Source organism: Anthonomus grandis, chromosome 7 (assembly GCF_022605725.1).
Source record: "Anthonomus grandis grandis chromosome 7, icAntGran1.3, whole genome shotgun sequence".
Taxonomy (NCBI): Eukaryota; Metazoa; Arthropoda; class Insecta; order Coleoptera; family Curculionidae; genus Anthonomus; species Anthonomus grandis.
The window spans coordinates 6,310,062-6,328,963 of NC_065552.1; the positions used below are offsets into that span (position 1 = coordinate 6,310,062).

General features: G+C 32.9%; 1 protein-coding gene across 1 annotated transcript in view; it reads right to left on the reverse strand.

Moving 5' to 3' along the window:
• The window catches only part of LOC126738590 (N-alpha-acetyltransferase 15, NatA auxiliary subunit), a 265,256-nt gene extending 246,841 nt beyond the window's left edge, over positions 1-18,415 (reverse strand). The window contains exons 1-6 of the mRNA XM_050443990.1: positions 18,241-18,415; positions 17,845-17,929; positions 17,596-17,728; positions 12,360-12,489; positions 12,172-12,306; positions 11,767-12,110 (exon numbers count right to left, since the gene is read on the reverse strand). Of these exons, the coding sequence (XP_050299947.1) occupies positions 11,767-12,110; positions 12,172-12,306; positions 12,360-12,489; positions 17,596-17,728; positions 17,845-17,929; positions 18,241-18,297 (884 nt within the window). The 5' untranslated portion in view covers positions 18,298-18,415. The remainder of the gene's footprint in view (positions 1-11,766; positions 12,111-12,171; positions 12,307-12,359; positions 12,490-17,595; positions 17,729-17,844; positions 17,930-18,240) is intronic.
• Between the last annotated feature and the right edge of the window lie 487 nt (positions 18,416-18,902).

Here is an 18,902-nt window from a genome sequence, read left to right on the forward strand (position 1 = left end):
AGGCAGTGGCATATTTTGAATATAGTCAAATACTATTCCACCAACATCATTACGCTCGTGGCACAAAGCAGTTATTTCTTTAGGTTTGGAGTAAAATTTGTTAGCCCTACGCTTATGAATCATTAGCTCGGCGGCAGCCACTCTCTTTGCGTTGTCGTTTAAATTTTGGTCTTTAAGTTTTGTACCTAATTCTTCGCAAACAGCAACTTGGAGCCTTCCAAACTTCAATGCAAAATTTTCTTTAAAGAACTTTAAATAAAATTCATATTTTACTGTATTTTTCAAGTTCGGGTGTAATATTCCAAAAAGATTATACATAATTTTGACGTTTAGAGCTGAATCAAGATAGTGAACTTCTTTAGAACTGTAGTGAGAGATTTTATAGGGAAACGATTCAATAATATGTTGTTGTATTTTCGTAATAATCTCGGGTTTTAAGACATGTGCTCGATTATTATGTGTACCACGTAGGTCTCTAGGTGTCATCTGAGCAACCAAGAGTTTATTTAGTCGTTGTAATCTAGCATTTGATATTGAATGCAGACTAAGAAAAGCTGCCTTGCAAACTGGTTGCCTCCCTAAATTATTATTCCGTATGTAATATGAAAAAGTCACTTCCCTATTTTTCTTCCTATCTTCCCCATCTGGTCGCCTCCTAGCTACTTGTCTACAATCCATAAATCCATGCAAATATACATCCTGTTCATTTTTTGAACCTTCTTTCTTTCATTTCGCTTCCATTTTTCAGGGCATGTTCTTTTTCGGCTACTTTTTCCTCTATCTGTACTAGAACTCTCACTACAACTACTGCTAGACATTATGATTTTTAGTGAAATTATCAACAAGTAGGTATTTACACTCAAAAGTTTAGGATCAATCGAATACAGTGCAAACTGGCCGTGACTCGTGACTGCTAACTAGTAAACAACATCAAGAAAAAAAACAAGATGGTAACTGACAGACTTACTGACGGAAGCAGCTCACGCGCAATATTCCCACATTGGGTGGAAGAACGATATAAAAGCTGGAGTTATACTATTGTTCCACTCAACGCGAAAAATCCCCCTTTGTTATAAAGCTTATAGGTTTCAAAAGTTATATCGTTTTTCGGTCCATCAGATAGATTTAGCGGTTTATCTGGTTTAAAATCACTTTTTTTGGAGTTATATCGTTCTTCCACTCACCGATTCAATTATTATTAGACTGTTCTACGGATTTCTAAATGTTTTCAAAAATAAAGATTTGGCAGTTCTTAAATTATTGTTTTATTTTATTCGTGTTTCTAATTTGATAGGACAAAAGATTAAAAAACTTACGAGCCAAGTAAGCTATACACTTAAGATGTTACGTTTTTTGGAATTGAGGAATAATTAGATTGTTTATTAAAGATCTTGTAATATGACAATGACCAACATATACAGCGTGTCCCAGATAAAATGACATACAGTACCGAGCAAAAGTGGAGAAACATTTTATTTAATAAATATAAAGCCAGAGTAATCGACTATTGCCAATAAACAAATACTCACATTATTTCTTTAGGTCCAAAGGAATGCAAAAACATATGTGGTATTTATAAATTCTTGCAACAAAAACAATCTATTTGCTTATCTTTATTTTATGAGGAGCAAAAGTAGAGAAACATTTTTAAAGTTCTTAGTTTATGTTTGCTTATTGAAAGCAATACACAATAATATTTTGTTAATTAATAAAGAATAACCTGTAAATATGCCTCGAGGTATTACTTTGGCGTTATGTATAAAACAGTTGATAATATCAAAATATTAATCGGGTGTTAAGCAAGTAATCATTGCTAAGCAGTTAGGATTAAACCGCTCAGTCGTTTCCAAAACCATAAAGTTACGCCGCATTAGGAACTCATTAATAAGTCCACCTAAAACTGGTAGGCCTAGAAAAACGACGCCTAGAGTTGACGAGAAGATTAAATTCTTAGCTCTTGAAAATCCATTTAACACAGCAGTGGGTATAAAATCTCAACTAGACGATGTAAATATTAGTGTCCATACAGTTCGAAGACGTTTAAGGGACAGTGGCTTGCCGGCAAGAAAACCATCCAAGAAACCCATCATTTCGAAGAAGAATCGAACCGCCCGACTTCAATTTGCACATGACCATTTAAACTGGTCAGAAGCAAGATGGAATACAGTATTATTTTCGGATGAAAGTAAGTTTAATTTATTTTCTTCTGATGGTATTTTATGGGTCAGGCGTCCTAAAAATAAAAGAGTTGATCCAAAGTATACTTTGGGCACTATTAAGCATGGAGGGGGAAATGTACAAGTGTGAGGTTGTTTCTCTGGTATGGAAATGGGCCCCATTGTCAAAATTGATGGGATTATGGATCGGTTTAAATATTTAGAAATATTAACTGATAATATGTTGCCATATGCAGAGGAAAACATGCCTATATATTTTTTTATATTTTTTTGCTCCATATTTTTGCTCCCTGTTTTTTTTAAATTAATTTACATATAGCTTTATAATAAGTAGAAATATATTGTTTATGTTTTATTTTTATTATCTTGTTTGGAGTAGTATTATAGGATAAAAAAATTATAAATTAGTTAACTTTAATAAAATGAATTAAAAAATTTTAAAAAAAAGTTTCTTTACTTTTGCTCAGTACTGTACATGTGGATTTCGTAAACGGCGATATCTTTTTAGGGGTTTTCAAAATAACGGGCTAAATCGAAAAATTAGGTTTTTAGAAAACCTGCAAAATTGTCGCCACCTTGAATCCGATTTTAATAAAATAAGACACTTTTTTAAAAACGTATTTTTGGATTATTTACTATGACCAATCGATTGACGTTAACGATATTTTTCTAGGCATTTTAGCTTTTTTGCAACCATAGTCAACTTTGTTATTTCTTATGGACGCCATATTGGATTTATACGTCGTTAAATTTTTCACTTAATTGGCTGCGAAAACAAAGGCTGCTAATCAATTATTTTGTTTTTTTTTTATTCAAACAAGAAAGTCATTTCATTAATATGAAAATTAATTTAAAAAAAATTAAAACAACAATAATTATTTCTAACTTTCAAAATAAAAAATTTGTTAGTGTTCAGAAAGACCTCCATTTTTGTTAATACACAATGTACACCTCTTAAACATAGCCAAACAAACATTTTTGACAATTTGTCGTGGCATTGCTTGACTTGTTTGTCGAATAGCAGCCATTCGAGTTCAGCATTCCAGTTCTTCAAACACTTTATCTTTTAGGTATCCCCATACACAGAAATCAAGGGGTGTTCTTCACCTGTTGTAGTTGTATCCGAGATTTATTGTTTTTTTTTTAAATTTTGCATAAACCTAAAAACTTATCCTTACCCAAAAACTATAGCTATAATCACATTGATGATTGTTCGTTTAGAGTGAATTTGTCAACAAAAGAAGAAACGGAGGTAAATTATTTTATTACTGTTAGTTAAATAGGACATAACCTAGAAAACGTGGTGGAAGTTAGCAACGAAATCAGAAATGAAAATCACGTGTTTACAGTCGCTGAGACAAGTTTTGGTGGTTATATTATTTTTTGGATAGATATTGGAGCTTTTAAATTACATTTTAAGCAACAAAAATGGTCTTAAGGGTTTTCTATGGGGGATTTTATGAGATATTTAATAGCGGTAAAAAAGTAATGGATGTGGGTTTTCTGCAAGGAAAGACTTATCCTTACTGAATATCGGTGTCGGTACGTGAAATATATCTCTATTAAAAAATCATTAAATTTAGAAGAAAATTTTGTTACACCTTGAAACTTTGTATGATGCAAAAGGATTCTAAATTTTTTAGTTTAGTACCATCGACTTTATACTCGTGAGGAAAAAAACGCACGTGCATATTGAAACTTGACGAAATTATCGCCTACCTTTCGGGCAAAAACGTCGACGAGTTTTTTCAAATAACGACCCCCTGATAAAATAAATATTTATTACTTATTATCAAGATAAAAATGTATCTTTTCGCAAACGTCAAAAAATGACTACTTTTTTAACCTCAGTACTTAATGTTGAAGTTTGATTTCACAGACGTCATTTTTTTGCTGCTTTTTTTAATGAGCGTGTTTCGTGAGCGTACAAAAAGTACTTTTTTGTACGCTCACGGCCGGACAAAAAAGTGACGTCACAGAACTTTAAGTCAGAGATCATCATTTGAACACCGTTTGCGGAAAAAATCGCATGTTTTATTCGGAGAAAAGCACTTTTTGTGGCTCGTCTAAAATTGTCGGCCTCACTACGTTCGGCCATCAAACATTTAGTCTCACCACAAAAAGTATCACTTTTACTCCTAATAAAACAATATACTATTTTTTCCACTTTGTGGAGACACTCTGTATAGGGTATGTTAGAATTTTGTTCGACATAAGCCTAGATAATTTATGATACATTTTTTAAAAATTAATTTCCACTTAAACTGTATATTTTTTGCAGAAATGGATTTCTGATTTACAAAAACAACATGGAGTATAAGACAAAAGCACATATCTCGAAATATTTACTGTCCAGCGAAATTAATCCTTATAATAAATCGGATTCCTAGCAAAAATTCACGTGCATCCAAGTCCAAACAGCTATCAGATGACTTGGTAAAAACTTAGCCATGTCTAATTTAATTCCAAAATAATCACAACCACACGATAGACAGCGCTGCAGCTTTAAGTAAGCGTCCTATAAGCGATCAAACGATAAATGAAGTACTAGAGTATTTTAATAGAGGTCACTCGGTTGCATCAGCTTACCACAGCTTTTGTTTTTCAAAAATGGAAGAGCATGGCGACAAATATGAAGAAATAATGGCTGATCAACAAAATTTTCCCACAAAAACTGATTTCTCAAATATATGGCATAGGTATTTCCAAGAATCCTTTGGTTCTAGGTCGGGAAAGGATGCTTTAGAAACCTTGGAAAGAAATTTATCCAAAACAGACAATTTATTTAAAATTGAACAACTCTCAGAGCATTATACCATTTCCTTATGCACTCCAATGATGCAGAGAGCGGCAGATTTATTGATTCAATCATCCGAAATATTGTTTGTTGATGCAACTGGGAATTGCGACGTTGAAAACCATAAATTGTTTTTTTTTTTTGTTACCCAGTCGTCTATTGGGGGAATACCAATCGGATGTGTGATTACAAGAACTGAAAAAAGCGAGATTTTCAGAATTGCGGTAAAAAATTTAATAGCCATAATGCCTACAAAAATATGTTCTGCAGTAATTATAACCGACGATGATCTGAAAGAAAGGAAGGTACTCAAAGAATATTGGCCAAATGCCACGTTACTGCTATGCACGTTCCATGTTTTAAAAGCAGTTTGGAAGTGGCTCTGTACATTTAGCAACGGTGTACCAATTCAGGACAGACAGAAGCTTTACATCTACTTCAGAAACATATTAAAAAGTAGCACTAGTGCGGAAGAAGTAGAAGAAAAAATGTCTATATTAAACAAAAGCTGTGATCAATATCCTAAGTACAAGAGCTATGTTAAAAGACTATTAGACAGAAAAGAGGACTGGTGTTTGTTTTACAGAAAAGATTTTATTACCAGAGGATCAAATACCAACAACTTGATAGAAGTAATTTTAGACTATTTAAGGATATACCGCTAGAGAGGACCAAAGCATATAATCTTGTACAACTTGTTGATTTCATTGTGGTTAATTTTAATTGTTACTACAAACAGAGACTACTAAATGTAGTTATGAACAGAGTTGACATCAGAAGATATATCCCCGACGACAAAGAAGTCGATCCCGATAAAATTCTACAGATAAGCGGTCTTCAATATACTGTTTTGAGTTCTTCCACGGAGCACACTTACTTTGTAGACATGGAAATTGGTGTATGTTCTTGTCCTCAGGGTAGCACAGGAAAAATTTGTAAGCATCAATCGGCGGTCATTAAAAAATATAATATTACGAATGCCTGCAATGTTCTTTCGGAACAACAGAAACACATTATCTATAAAATAGCGACTGGGAACCAACCCCCTTCTAATTTGCTTAAACCCCTTCTACTAAAAAAATATGTAACTGAAGTAGAACCGAGTGTACCTTCACCCATAAAAGAAAGCCGGAATGTAGAGTTCAGTAACGATTTTGTTGTTAATATTGGGCACCCAGGGGAACAAAATATTGAAAAAACTGAGGTCACAGGCGTTTTAGCCGAATGGAAAACATTTGTACACGAAATGGATCTTAACGTTCAACAAAATCTTTCAGATGATCCTGAGAAATTTGTATGTGGGGTGAAGGCATGCATGCAAAACTACAAAAAAAATAATATAACAGTTCGTCGTCTCTTCTGAGTAGATTGCACACAGCCTTTAAACCCTGCTCTTCATCTTTAAATAGGAAAGTGGTACACACAACTAGAAAAGGTACTAAAATTTCTGTCCAACCCACAAGTGTAGCAAGGAGAAAGACCAAATTTACAGGAAGAAGACGATTTCAGTCTGGAAGGAAACCGAACAAATCAACCAATAACGAAAATCTAGCTCCTCATAGCCTTAAAAGTTGTGTCACGCAAAATCGAGCTCTAGGAGCTAGAAAAATAGCTAAATAATGTCAGGTTCTTATATTTGTATAATATACAAGTAGTATGTAGGTTATTAAAATAAAATGCGAAAAAATTAAGAGGTAATTTTTTGTTCAAAAAAAGGGGTAGTTTGTTGTACAAGTATTGTGTCAAAAGTCAACGTAATTAAACCTTTATTAATCCGATATCTCCCTAATGTTTATACAATAAATTACCCTTTATTTAAACAAGGAATAACCCCTTTACATTTTTTGTACTTATTTTGAGACAACCTGTATAAGTTTTACCATTATTTTGCTGTTTGTATTCAGATGTTTCTAAATGTTTAAAAAGTTTTGTTGTTTTTTTATTTCATTTGATAGTTTTATGTACTATTCATGTCAAATAAAACTTGAGAGATTATTGTCGTTATTATTTTGATCTATACAGGGTGCCTCCGATTAAGTCGGCACTATTGGTATCTTTGTTAATATTTAAGATACAGGGTCGGTTAAATTAGCAAACTAGTAGGATTTTTTCTGTTGATTAAAATGGTGAAAACAGAAAAAAAATTGAACATCGCGTTTTCGAGAAAATGTGAAAAATGTACTTTTCTTAAATGGAATCCCTTGTATATTTTTACATAAATCAAAAGATAATAATTTTCTTAATAAAAAAGTTTATTTACACTAATAGCCTAAACCTAAAAATAACAAAGTTATAGCGATATTAATAATTTAGGCAAGTTGGCTTCGAAATAAATAACATTAAGTAAAACTACCATCGCCATCTTATTCAATACATTTCTGAGCACACTTAAGCACACGTCTTGTAGCTTTTAAGGTTGATCTTCTATCTATTGATCCAATTATTTGCCTAATATGTGTTTGAAGTTCATCAACGGTTCTGTATTTTTTTATGCACTTCATTTTTTATGTAACCCCAAAAATAAAAATCTAGAGGGGTTAGGTCTGGTTACCTAGGTGGCCAACGAATCGGGCCACGTGTCGCAATCCATTTATCGTCATACACACTATTAGGTAATATTCTTACATCATTTAGTTGATGGGGAGGTGCTCCATCCTGTTGAAAATAGATTTGTTGCCGTCTCTCCAAGTTAACATTCTCCAAATAATCTTCCAGCGCTTCAGATAATATGAGATCAACATATCTCCTTCCAGTCAAAGTGCCATCATAAAACACAGATCCTATTACTTGGCTTCCTATTAAGCCGCAGCAAACGTTTATACTAAATTGATTTTGAGGATTTCTGGAATCAGTAAGGAAAAGATTTTCTTGGGACCAATAGTGTACATTTTTACGGGTAAACATATCTTTGTTTGAAAAATTAGCTTCGTCGCTCCAAATTATACGGTTTAAAATATTATCATTAGCTTCATATGTATTACGTAACCAGTTGCAAAAAGCAAGTCTTCTTTCGTTATCGCCAGGCAACAATGTTTGTACTGGTCGATGCTTATATGGCACAAATTTGTGTTTCTTTAAGACCCGCAAAACTGTTACTAAGCTCACACCGTAAGTTCTTGCGAAATCTCTAATTGAGTTTTCCATATGAGCTTCAAAATATGCCAAAATAGAAATTTTAACATACTCGCTTACTATAAATTGGTTCCTTCTTCTAGTTCTTTCAAACACGTTTTCGTTACTTACCTAAATTTTTGTAGAGAAATAAAAAGTATCTACGGTTTGGCAAATTACTAGTCTGGAATCTCTGGTGGTACTCTTCTAGCGCTCTGTCACTATTTTTTCGACATACAAGGTAACATTCTAACTTATCACATTTTTCAATATGCGTAAAAGGCATTTTACTAATTTAGATTTTACAAAAATCACAAACTTTGCTAACATGTAACTGTCAGTATTTCTTTATTTAATAAAATCTCTACGGCTACTGTCATTTTATTATTCAAACAATGATTTATTTGTTTTGCTCTCAAAAAGTTCAAGGCCAACTTGCCTAAATTTGACAAAATTATTAATATCGCTATAACTTTGTTATTTTTAGGTTTAGGCTATTCGTATAAATAAACTTTTTTATTAAGAAAATTATTATCTTTTGATCTATGTAAAAATATACAGGGGATTCCATTTAACAAAAGTACATTTTTCACATTTTCTCGAAAACGCGAGGTTCAATTTTTTTTCTGTTTTCACCATTTTAATCAACAGAAAAATTCCTACTAGTTTGCTAATTTAACCGACCCTGTATCTTAAATATTAACAAAAATACCAATAGTGCCGACTTAATCGGAGGCACGCTGTATAGTACTATAGGTGTACTTTTATACTGTGGTACTATACAGGGTGTAAATAAATAAATATGAAAAAATTCAGGGTGTGACGCTTGGGTTAATTTTAAGAAAAAAACTTTATATGAACGTATGTCCTAGAAGTCCTAACTTTTGAGATACAGGGTGGATGCACAGAAAATGCATACCAACTTATACTACAATATCTACAGGGGTTTCACAAATATTATAAAAAAACATATGTTGTTCTTAAATAATTACCACCCTGTATCTGAAAAGTTAGGACTTTTAGGACATACATATGCGTTCATTTAATTTGTTTTCTTTAAATTTACCCAAGAATCGCCCCCTGATTTTTTTTGCACTTATTTATTTACACCCTGTATAATAATATAAGGATACAAAAATCGAGTTTGGAATAACAAATTTCCAATAATATGTCATCATTCATAGTATTCATGAAAAAGGTCCTCTTTCAATCTGGAGGTGAGAACACCTGGCTGCTGTCTACCTATATTAGAATCTTTGATGCAAGATTACTGGTTCTAAGTGCAAAATTCAAAAATATGATATTAATAAATCTTAAAGCATTTTTCTATATCTAGGCCATTTTTTTGTTTTTTTTTTGTTTTTGATTTTAACTTAAAAACCAGGCCCAAAAATAAAAATAAAACGTGCTGTTATGCCCTTCATAAATTGGCAGTACTGGCAGTAAGACCACAACAGTTTTTATTTTCCTTTTTTTTTCCTTGTTTACTATTTTCCTAGAAGAAATCCTGCATAAACACATTTTTTTAAAACTGTTGTCCTATACTGACCCCTATCGGCAAGAACACAAAGCTAACGATAGATTAAATTATCAATCATTAATAAATATTGTGCACATACGATGCGATCGAGAGAGACACATATTTATACCTGTGATTGGACTGAACGTCGAGTTGAAAAGTCACGTAGTGGAGAGCGCTTGTCTTGTTTTCGCTAGGAAATTAAAATACAGTTTATTTAGCGATTACAGGTGATAGTTATGAAGGCGCGTTTGGCATAACATGTGATAGATAAGAAACTAAGTTCGGCTCTCGGGATGAGCGATAGCGTGTGACAGATATAAATATGCGAGCGGGCAGGTCACGCAATAGAACCTCGATTTCCTATCCAATTATTTCCATATTGTTCATTTATGTAATTAGAAATAATAGCAGAATTATGAGCAGGGGCGCCATCTTGTTGGAACCACAGCAAATTTTGCTATTCGATAAACTTGACTTTGACTTTACGCATTTTATTTTGTAACCCATTTAAATTTGATTTTCCGTTTTCCGATAATGTTGACTTTGAAATTCATGCCTTTTGCCTTTTGCGAATTTGCCTATTCCATTTGTTTTTTTAGTCCATCAGGTAGAGGTTTACTTCGTTTAGTAGTAGTTGCTTTAAAAAGTAAGTCGACCTTAGGATTACATTGATTCGTATATTTGCATCATGTCTTTTCCCATGTTTTTTCGTCGTTTTTTGTGACTGACCTTTTTATATTTATTTTTATGACTTATTACGATTCGTATTTTAACGATGTTTGTCTAATTCTAAAATGCTCCTTCCCGTGCTAATTTAATGTATCTTTTAAGTCTTAAGCCCTGATGGTGGCCTACGGCCGAAAGCGCTATGCAGCAATTTTAATTTATTATATACGCTGAATACAAGTAGTTTGTTTTATTTATTAATAAATTAAAGACTGTAAAAAATTAAGACGCGATTAATAGTTTAAATGTGAAGTCCTTATGTGATTCCTTAAATGATATTTTAGTGCTGCAAAAATTATAAGAAAGTGTTTGTTTTGATTTTTTTGAGGAATCAAAAGAATGTTAAACAAACAAAAATTTAGTGTTGTTTTAGTGTTCTGGTCTGGTACCACAGAAAATGTCGCGAAAAGGTGGTTCCTTTTAAAAGACAAATTTTTTGTTGAGATTCGACGCGAAAAGGGTATACTTTGGCAATAAAAATGATGTATGGCACCTTACCCTTGGAATTTCTGGATGTGAGTGTCGCAGGGATCCCTGATTTCCTCTGGAGAACTTGACTGGATTCTGCTTGTTTCATTTACTTAGATTAGATTTTCTTAAAAACAATGTAGACTTTTGCGAAAAAGAACTTGCGAAGAACTACTTTTTGAGAATTACTTTTTTAATAATCTTGGAGAGAGAGACGACTGGTGGCGCTTCAATCGTAAGACTGCTAAGTCGTCTGCGCATCCAGGTGCCAACCAAGTATTGCCAATGTATAAATATAAAAATTTAACTTTAGACGTGGGAAATAATTGTTGCAGCGACATTTATTCTCAAGAGCACGAATGAGCATGAATCCGAACGTTCCCCAACAATGTGAACGTTTCCATAGCGTTAACGTTTGGTGTCGGTTTTCGGCAGTAACGGTCCTTTAGCAACCAGACGTGGCAACACCGGATCGCCTCGCATTAGGTTGGTTGTCGTCGATCGTTGACAGCAATGACATCTGACATTGTCGATTTTCGGGGATTTACAGATTGGTAATTATTGGTAATTCATGTTATTTTTCCTGGTTAATTTATGCTTTGAATTTGAAGAGATTGCATCGGAGTTTTTTATTTATGCTTGTATGTGCTGAAAATTCTCGTTCGTGCTCGTTCATGCTCGAGGAACGTTCTCGAAAAATAAATTCTCGAGCATTTTACAACGCTACAAAAATTACATGTTTTTTCGATAAATATTTGTTGTACTTATTTGTTTAATAAACACTAGTCGTATATAATACACTTTATATAGATTATATTGTTTAAAATAAACGTGTTCGCTAGTCCGAATTTTTCCTAATCCGAATCACCTTTTATTAGTTCGGATTAACGAGGATCTACTATATGTACATTTTTATGATAATGGACTTTAAAATCCGAAATAAATAAAGAATCTTTTAGTCTTACCTTCTGGGTGGTGACGCCCTAGGAAACTTCTTAGCATACTTCTGATAAAACTTCACGATCTCATTCTGGTTGGTCAATTGTTGCGCCTCGATCAACTTCTTATAATACAAAGTGTTTTCCGGATTCCTCTGGATCAGTTCGCCATAAATGGCGGCCGCCTTCCCGAAATGCTCCAATCGCAGGTGCAGACTAGCCAAGTTCTCTTTAAACGTCAATTTATCCACAATTTGATCGGCATTCTTCTCCAAATGCTTGAGGGCCAAGTTTAAATCGCCGGACTCTTGAATCACTAAGTTTTGGTACAGTAAGAGCTCGCTGTGTTCGTAATCGAAATTATTTAACCTCTAAAATATATTAAGGCAGGGTAACAACTATATTTTTATCGATCAGTTAGTAGAGTCTTGCCTGCTGCTGATTTAAAAAGGTTTCCAATATACTTAAGGCATTTTTATAGTCTTCTAAAAGGTGGAAAGACATCGCGTAACCGATCCAGGAAGCACGTTGGGTTGGTCTGAGCATGAGCAGTTGATATCTTGTGTCCTGCGATAGAGAAAAATTGAATAAAAAGCTTAAATAAGTTAATAAGGTCTTACTCTGTAACCTTCCAAATCACGCATTTGTATTTGTAACAGAGATAAGTCCCTGAGGATCTGAATATTGTCCTTTTCCCACTTAAGAGCGTTTCGGTAACACTTGATCGCTTCATCGTATTTCTTGTCAGACCTGGAATTTACATGTGGATTTTGTTATTTATGAGAAGAGTTACAGAAAGTGCTTTTAATTTAAATTAAAAATGTTTATTTATGCTGATAATATTAATACATTTCATAGTTAAATTTAAAAAAGGGCCAATTGCTAGCTTTACCCTTGGTTTGCACATGTATATACAATCTCTGGTGCCTAAGTCAATGAAACAAAATGAAATGAAGTACTTCAATATAAAATGTAAATATATACATTGCACAGTTAAATATATTGTAGTCAAAAAGTACAATTTAATTTAGTAAATAATCTAATTTTCTAATTGATGTAATCTAAGTTAACAAAATTTCTATATAGAAACAAAAATAAGTAAGAAACACATTAAAATATTATTGTAAGCATACAAAAAACAAAGTAAGTAAATTTTTCAACAATCAAACAATGGACAAACAAGTTTAGCCAATATTATAATTCATAGATTCCTCAATGCTATAAGGTCCAATGTTAAGTAATATAGTACTTCCAAAAGAGTCACACGTCAGTCTTGTACTGTCAGTATACATATGCATGTCAGTGTTTTTCAGGAACATTTTGCTATGTTCCATATTTTCTGCAATTGGTGTTTGTTGTCTTTCATGATCTCAGAGGGCAATTGAAAGAGTTTTGGCTGTACATTTTGCCCAGAAGGTTCCGTAATGGCATCAGTTGTAGCTAATTTGCAGTTTGATGCATGATACACCCTATACATGGTGCTCAAGAGTCAAATCTGAGTAGCACCTTCATGGTAGTTGATGGTGGGTAGGCAAATCAGTCTTCAAAGGCTGTTCAGTTTAGTTTTGTCCCCTGATGTGCGGTGTTTCTTGATTAATTTGATGTTATCCAATCAATGGATTATTTCCAGTGAAACTAAGGTAGGCATGTATTACTCCTATTCATAAGACATAAAGAGAGATCTTTTAGCCTTCTGTATAGTATTTTGTACTGGCAATCAAGGAACAAGGATAATCATTCTTTATGTGCCAAAACTTACTTTAAAACAACTCTTTGCTTATGTGTTAAGTCTGTAATTACCGCACTAGATAATGGCCTCTTTGCCTGCAATATGTTTGATTTGTCGTAAGCCTTTGACTGTATTAACGACTAACTTCTGTTTTATAACTTAAGCAGATATTGTGTAAGAGGTATTTCAGCTGTTTGTATATCTTAATGGGACCAACAGTAAGAGAAAGTTGGTTGCTCAGGCAAATATCTTATATAATATATTTCTGAAAATAGAGTGGAATTCTTTTGCTATAGTGATGACATGATCTGAGCATCATTAGCTCAGATGGTTTAACAAGAAAAATTAGAATATTTTTCTCAGGAAGTTTAAACAAAATTAAAAAATAAAAATACCAAAATCTCACTGTTAAATGGAATGACGTTTTAAGCAAAGTTGTAAACTGGTCCCAGTTAAATATGTATAAATTTGTTGTAAATCATAGAAATTGATTGAAAAACTCAGAATTCTTTACTAAGACACCTGTCTGGGTTAAAAAGAACTGCATCTTGCAGGTCTGCTTTTAGAGATAACAAGATTTTACTGTGTATTTTTAGAAGTTTACATCATTTGAAAGCCTTTTGGTCAAGTACAACCATAATATGATAGGTTAAAGGCTCAATTAAATCCTCCCATAAATAGCACTATAGCTTTTCCAAAATCTTCTTTGGTTGTAAGATATTTATTTGATTGTTCTTTTCATTGTAGTGTAGCCCACCCAGAACTTCAAATAACATTTAAGACCTATTTGGGGTCCACTAAGTTATATGGGGAATATTGCTACCAAGAACTCATTTTTCTTTATTTTGACCAATTGAAAAGAACTCTAAAACTTCATACAGATCAAAAACACTTCCAGAGTCTTGTCACCATTGGTAGACTCAGTCAAGAATCTTGGATAGTGGGAACATTTTCTGATTGTCTAAAATTGAAAAGACAAATCAGCCAATTACAGATCTTAATGTCTGTCATCTACTTTGCCCACACTAATTAAAAAGCTGGTGAAACAGACAGTTATGGGGCTTCTGGGAGAATATATTTAGTGTGTCCCAATTTATATACATATATCTTTAATATTTCCTTGAAACTGAGGTATTTTCCTAATAAGGTTACAGAAGCTGTAATTACTCGCAATTTCTAAATATATAGTTTGGGTAAAATATTTTAAAAAAATCATGTTACTGTTACTGCTTATTTCTGAATATTTCAAATAAGCTTTCAAAATGTCATTATCGATTCCTCCCAAATAAATGTACTGCGTGTATATGTGTAAATATGTATTTACTGCAATATTGAACAAACAGCAACTTGGAAAATTTGAACTTAAATATTCAGGAACATTTCTCGATTTCAAGAATTCTGACTTTCTCCTTAAATAACTTTTTTGCCTCAGTTGATTGGTCATTTCATAAACCTGCACCTAATATAAATATTACCAATAACAAGTTTTATGAAATATTATATTAAGGCACTCTTGTGTACCCATACAAACTTTCAGCTATGGCAGGTTTCCTGTATGGTTTACCAGGGAGTTGAAAAACTTAGTAATTAACAAAACAATTAACCATAAAGAGTTTAGGAAATCAAATCTATATTGTGATTACCTTGCATTTTCTCAGCTTAGAGATAAATGTAAAAAAGTGAGTGAGCAGTGTTACCTGGAATACATCAGATTCACCGAAGTAATTTATTAGTTAGCTCCAAGTTATTCTGGAAGCATGTTACTAATATTAGAAAGAGTAGTGTCATTCAAGATGTGCTTGATACCAAGTGGATATTAAACTCAATTAATATCTGCTTGGTACCTATTTTTAATGAAATTCATAATTTGAAAAACAACACCTGCGTTGGCCCTGATGGCATGGATTACTACTTAATAAGTACACTTGTACCTTGGTATGTAACCTATGTTTAATTTATTTAATCTGTCTTTGAAAATGGCTACTTTTCTTACTTTTTGGAAAAACTTGTATGTAACACCCATATTTAAAGCTAGCAATACAAGCGATGTCAGCAATTATTATCGGGGAGACTGTATTCAGTCAACTCTGCCTAAACTCTTAGACAACATGGTTACAAAAGAATTGACTTGCAGTGCAAAAGCTAAATTATTGATAACCAACACGGCTTTCAACCGGGTGGTTCGACTTTTACCAATCCTATTTCTTATGAGTACTATCTGTTGAGTACTTTTACGAGGGGTTTACAGGTAGACGCGGCATATACGGACTTCTCAAAGGCGTTTGGCCTAGTAAAAGCCTTTGGTCTTATGTTTGCGAAATTTGTACATAGTTTTGGCATAGGAATAATTGCTTAGCTAGAGAGCTATTTGCTTAGGAGAGTTCAGTGTGTAAAACTAAAGAATTTTTTGCCTGAATCTTTCCCGGTTCCCTCCAGCATGATCATCTAGTCTTATTTGGGTCCGCTGCTCTTTCACCTTTTTATTAATGATATACCAATGTTCATAAATAATTGTATATTTTTGTTATTTGCAGATGATCTTAAATTATTTCTGGCTATTAAATCCATTTTGGAGTGTCAGTTATTGCAAGAAAACTTAATTAACTTCTGTGAATGTTGCAATCTAAATGGTTTAGAATTGAATGTAATGAACAATAATTTCATATCATTTTCTAGGTCATGCAACCCAATTTCATTTGATTATGTTATTGATTCTAGAGTGTTGGAAGATAGTAATAGAAGTAAAGGATATTGGGATCATTTTAGACAGCAAGCTCACATTTGTAACCCATATTGGAGAGTCTATACAGAATGCATATAAAAGTTTAGGGCTTGTATATAGATGTAGTCATGATTTTTTAAAGTTGTATTTTTAAAGTTTTGTCTTGTTCATTAGTATGATCTGCTTTGGAGTATGCTTGCCCAGTATGGTCTCCCTGTTAGAGATTGCACCTTGATGCCATTGAAAGGGTGCAAAATAAGTTTTTTAGAAATTATCCTTTTAAGCTTAAAATTCCCTACTATAAGTCAATTTTGTCAATGTTATCAATGGACACACTCGAATTAAGACAACTCGAGACAGATTTATGTTTTATCGTTAAATCAGTAAATGGAACTATTGATTGCAGTTATCTGTTAAGTAGACTTAACTTTTGTGCTAATAGAGGTACAAGGCTTTAACAACTTTTTTTATGTTGATTTTAACAGGAGTACCTACGGCCAGCATAATCCAGTTACCATAGATTCTCACCATACTTTTAAAACCTCTATTAAACATATTCGCTAATTAATTATTATTATATTTTGCTACAGTTTTTTGTAATATTGCTACTTTAATTTTAGTTGCTTTTTTTTTGTAAATTGGTTGATACCATAAATAACTAAATAAATAAACTTGATGTAATTTACAGATTGTGCCCAGGCTTTTGACAAGGTTGATCATGGCATTTTAGTCTGAATAAAGGCAGATTTTTATTTCTCTGGAGGTTCATACCTTCCAGATATAATAATCAAAAGCAGAGAATCAGAGTTAATAATAAATGTATTGTTTCATCAGGGTAATATATTGGGCGTTACAGTGTCTGAAGTTCGGCACAAGCTTAATTTTGATTTTAAGCTTCTTAAATCTGTATCTAATAGAGGAGGTTTAGTCAATATTCAAAATGATCTAGATCGAGCTCGAAAAAGTCAAGGTTTTGGTTGAATATTATTATGTTCAGAATTGTAAACTTAAGGGATGTACTAAAATTAAAAATCTGTCATGTGAGTGTACTATTCCAGCTTTAGGCTTAATAATCATTATAATTATAAATAAAGTTTTCCAATAACTTGCATTTATTATTCATATCATATAAGGAATTTAATACTCGAACTACTTTCAGATTCTATATACTGCTCTTGTATGACAGCACTTAGAATATGCATCTAATACTTGATACAGAAATGTTCAAAAAGTATGGCATCTATCCTTATTTCTATAGTTCAATGCTATGAGGAAGGCTCATTGATATATAGCATTCTAATTAGTTTTAGTTTTAAATATTCTAACTGAGGTTTGATTAATAGTGTTGAGTATAGAAAATAATAATTTTGGAAATAAAAAGCAGTAAAAAAACAGGAGTTTTTACCTCTGTAAAAGTCCATAAACATGCCAACAGACATGAGACTTCAAATCATTCCTAAGTCCACGCCTGACATATTCATAAGCTTCATCTTTTCGTCCCAAACAGTTTAATGTTAATCCTTTCATGGCTAAAGTTTCTAAAAGTATAAAATAAACATGTCACTAGTTTTCACAACAAAAAATTGGCTTTTGTGTAGCACCAAAGAGCTGCCAAGTTAGGTAATTTGTTATGTTAAGAGTAATCATAACTAACCTCCATGTTCCTGAAATTTTGGATTTGTCAGGATTTGCTTGGCGAATTTCAGCCCATTTTTGTACTGTTTGTGCTCGTAGCTTTTCTAAAAACAGATAAACTACTATTAAACGTCCAATTTGTGCAACTGTTGAAGTTTCCAAGCTTTGATTGTTAAATAGGCTTGGACAAAAATAGACTTGTTTTGGATGTGATTTATAATAGAAAAAATTAATAAATATACTCTTAGAAGGCATATTTAGGGATGACACAGCATATACGTGGTTTGTATAAACATTTCTTTAGCATATATCCCTAAATTCACAAAATATTTTGAATTTTCCTAAGAGGATGCGGTGTAGGAATCCAAGCCAGGGGGGTACTTTCGAGTGTGTTTTAACCACATTAAACACTAACCAAAATCCGTTTAAAGAGGGCATTCTCTTTCGGCGGTAAAGGATTGCTCGAGGGCATGGTAAACACTTAAAAAACGTCAGTTTATGAGCCGGTAAATAAATGAATTTTCGAATATCGAAAACCTCGTGGCCTCAAACCTCTATTTTCCGATGTCGATCGTGTCACGTGACTTGACTTGACAGAGTTGTCAAAACCCTCGTTGACAGATGTCAAAAATGGGTCGGTAAGGTAGTTAGTGATGTTATTGGCCGCTATTTTTAAAGATCAAACAATATTTCATAATAAATGGACGACTGACGTGAAGGGTACAGTATATAATTCATTTTACGTCTCTTTCTAGCAGGAGATAGCAAGGAACTACGTGCAGAAGGAAAGTTCTTCTTTTTTACCATTTATTATTTTAGGACTTTGCTATGTAGCAACAGCGCAGGTCTAAATAATTTTTCCTACCAGTTATCAATATGGCGGTGCTATTCTAGTGAGAGAGAAATAGAGTAATGGCTGTTGTAAAGTTAAAATTATAGCGGCCAGCGTATTGCTACGAGGAAGCTTCGTGAAATACTAAATTCACACATTTATTGCGACAGTAGTTATACTATTAAATTGAATTCATTTTTTTTGAACTAATATTAATATGGCTGACGTGAAGTTTGTCGATATTA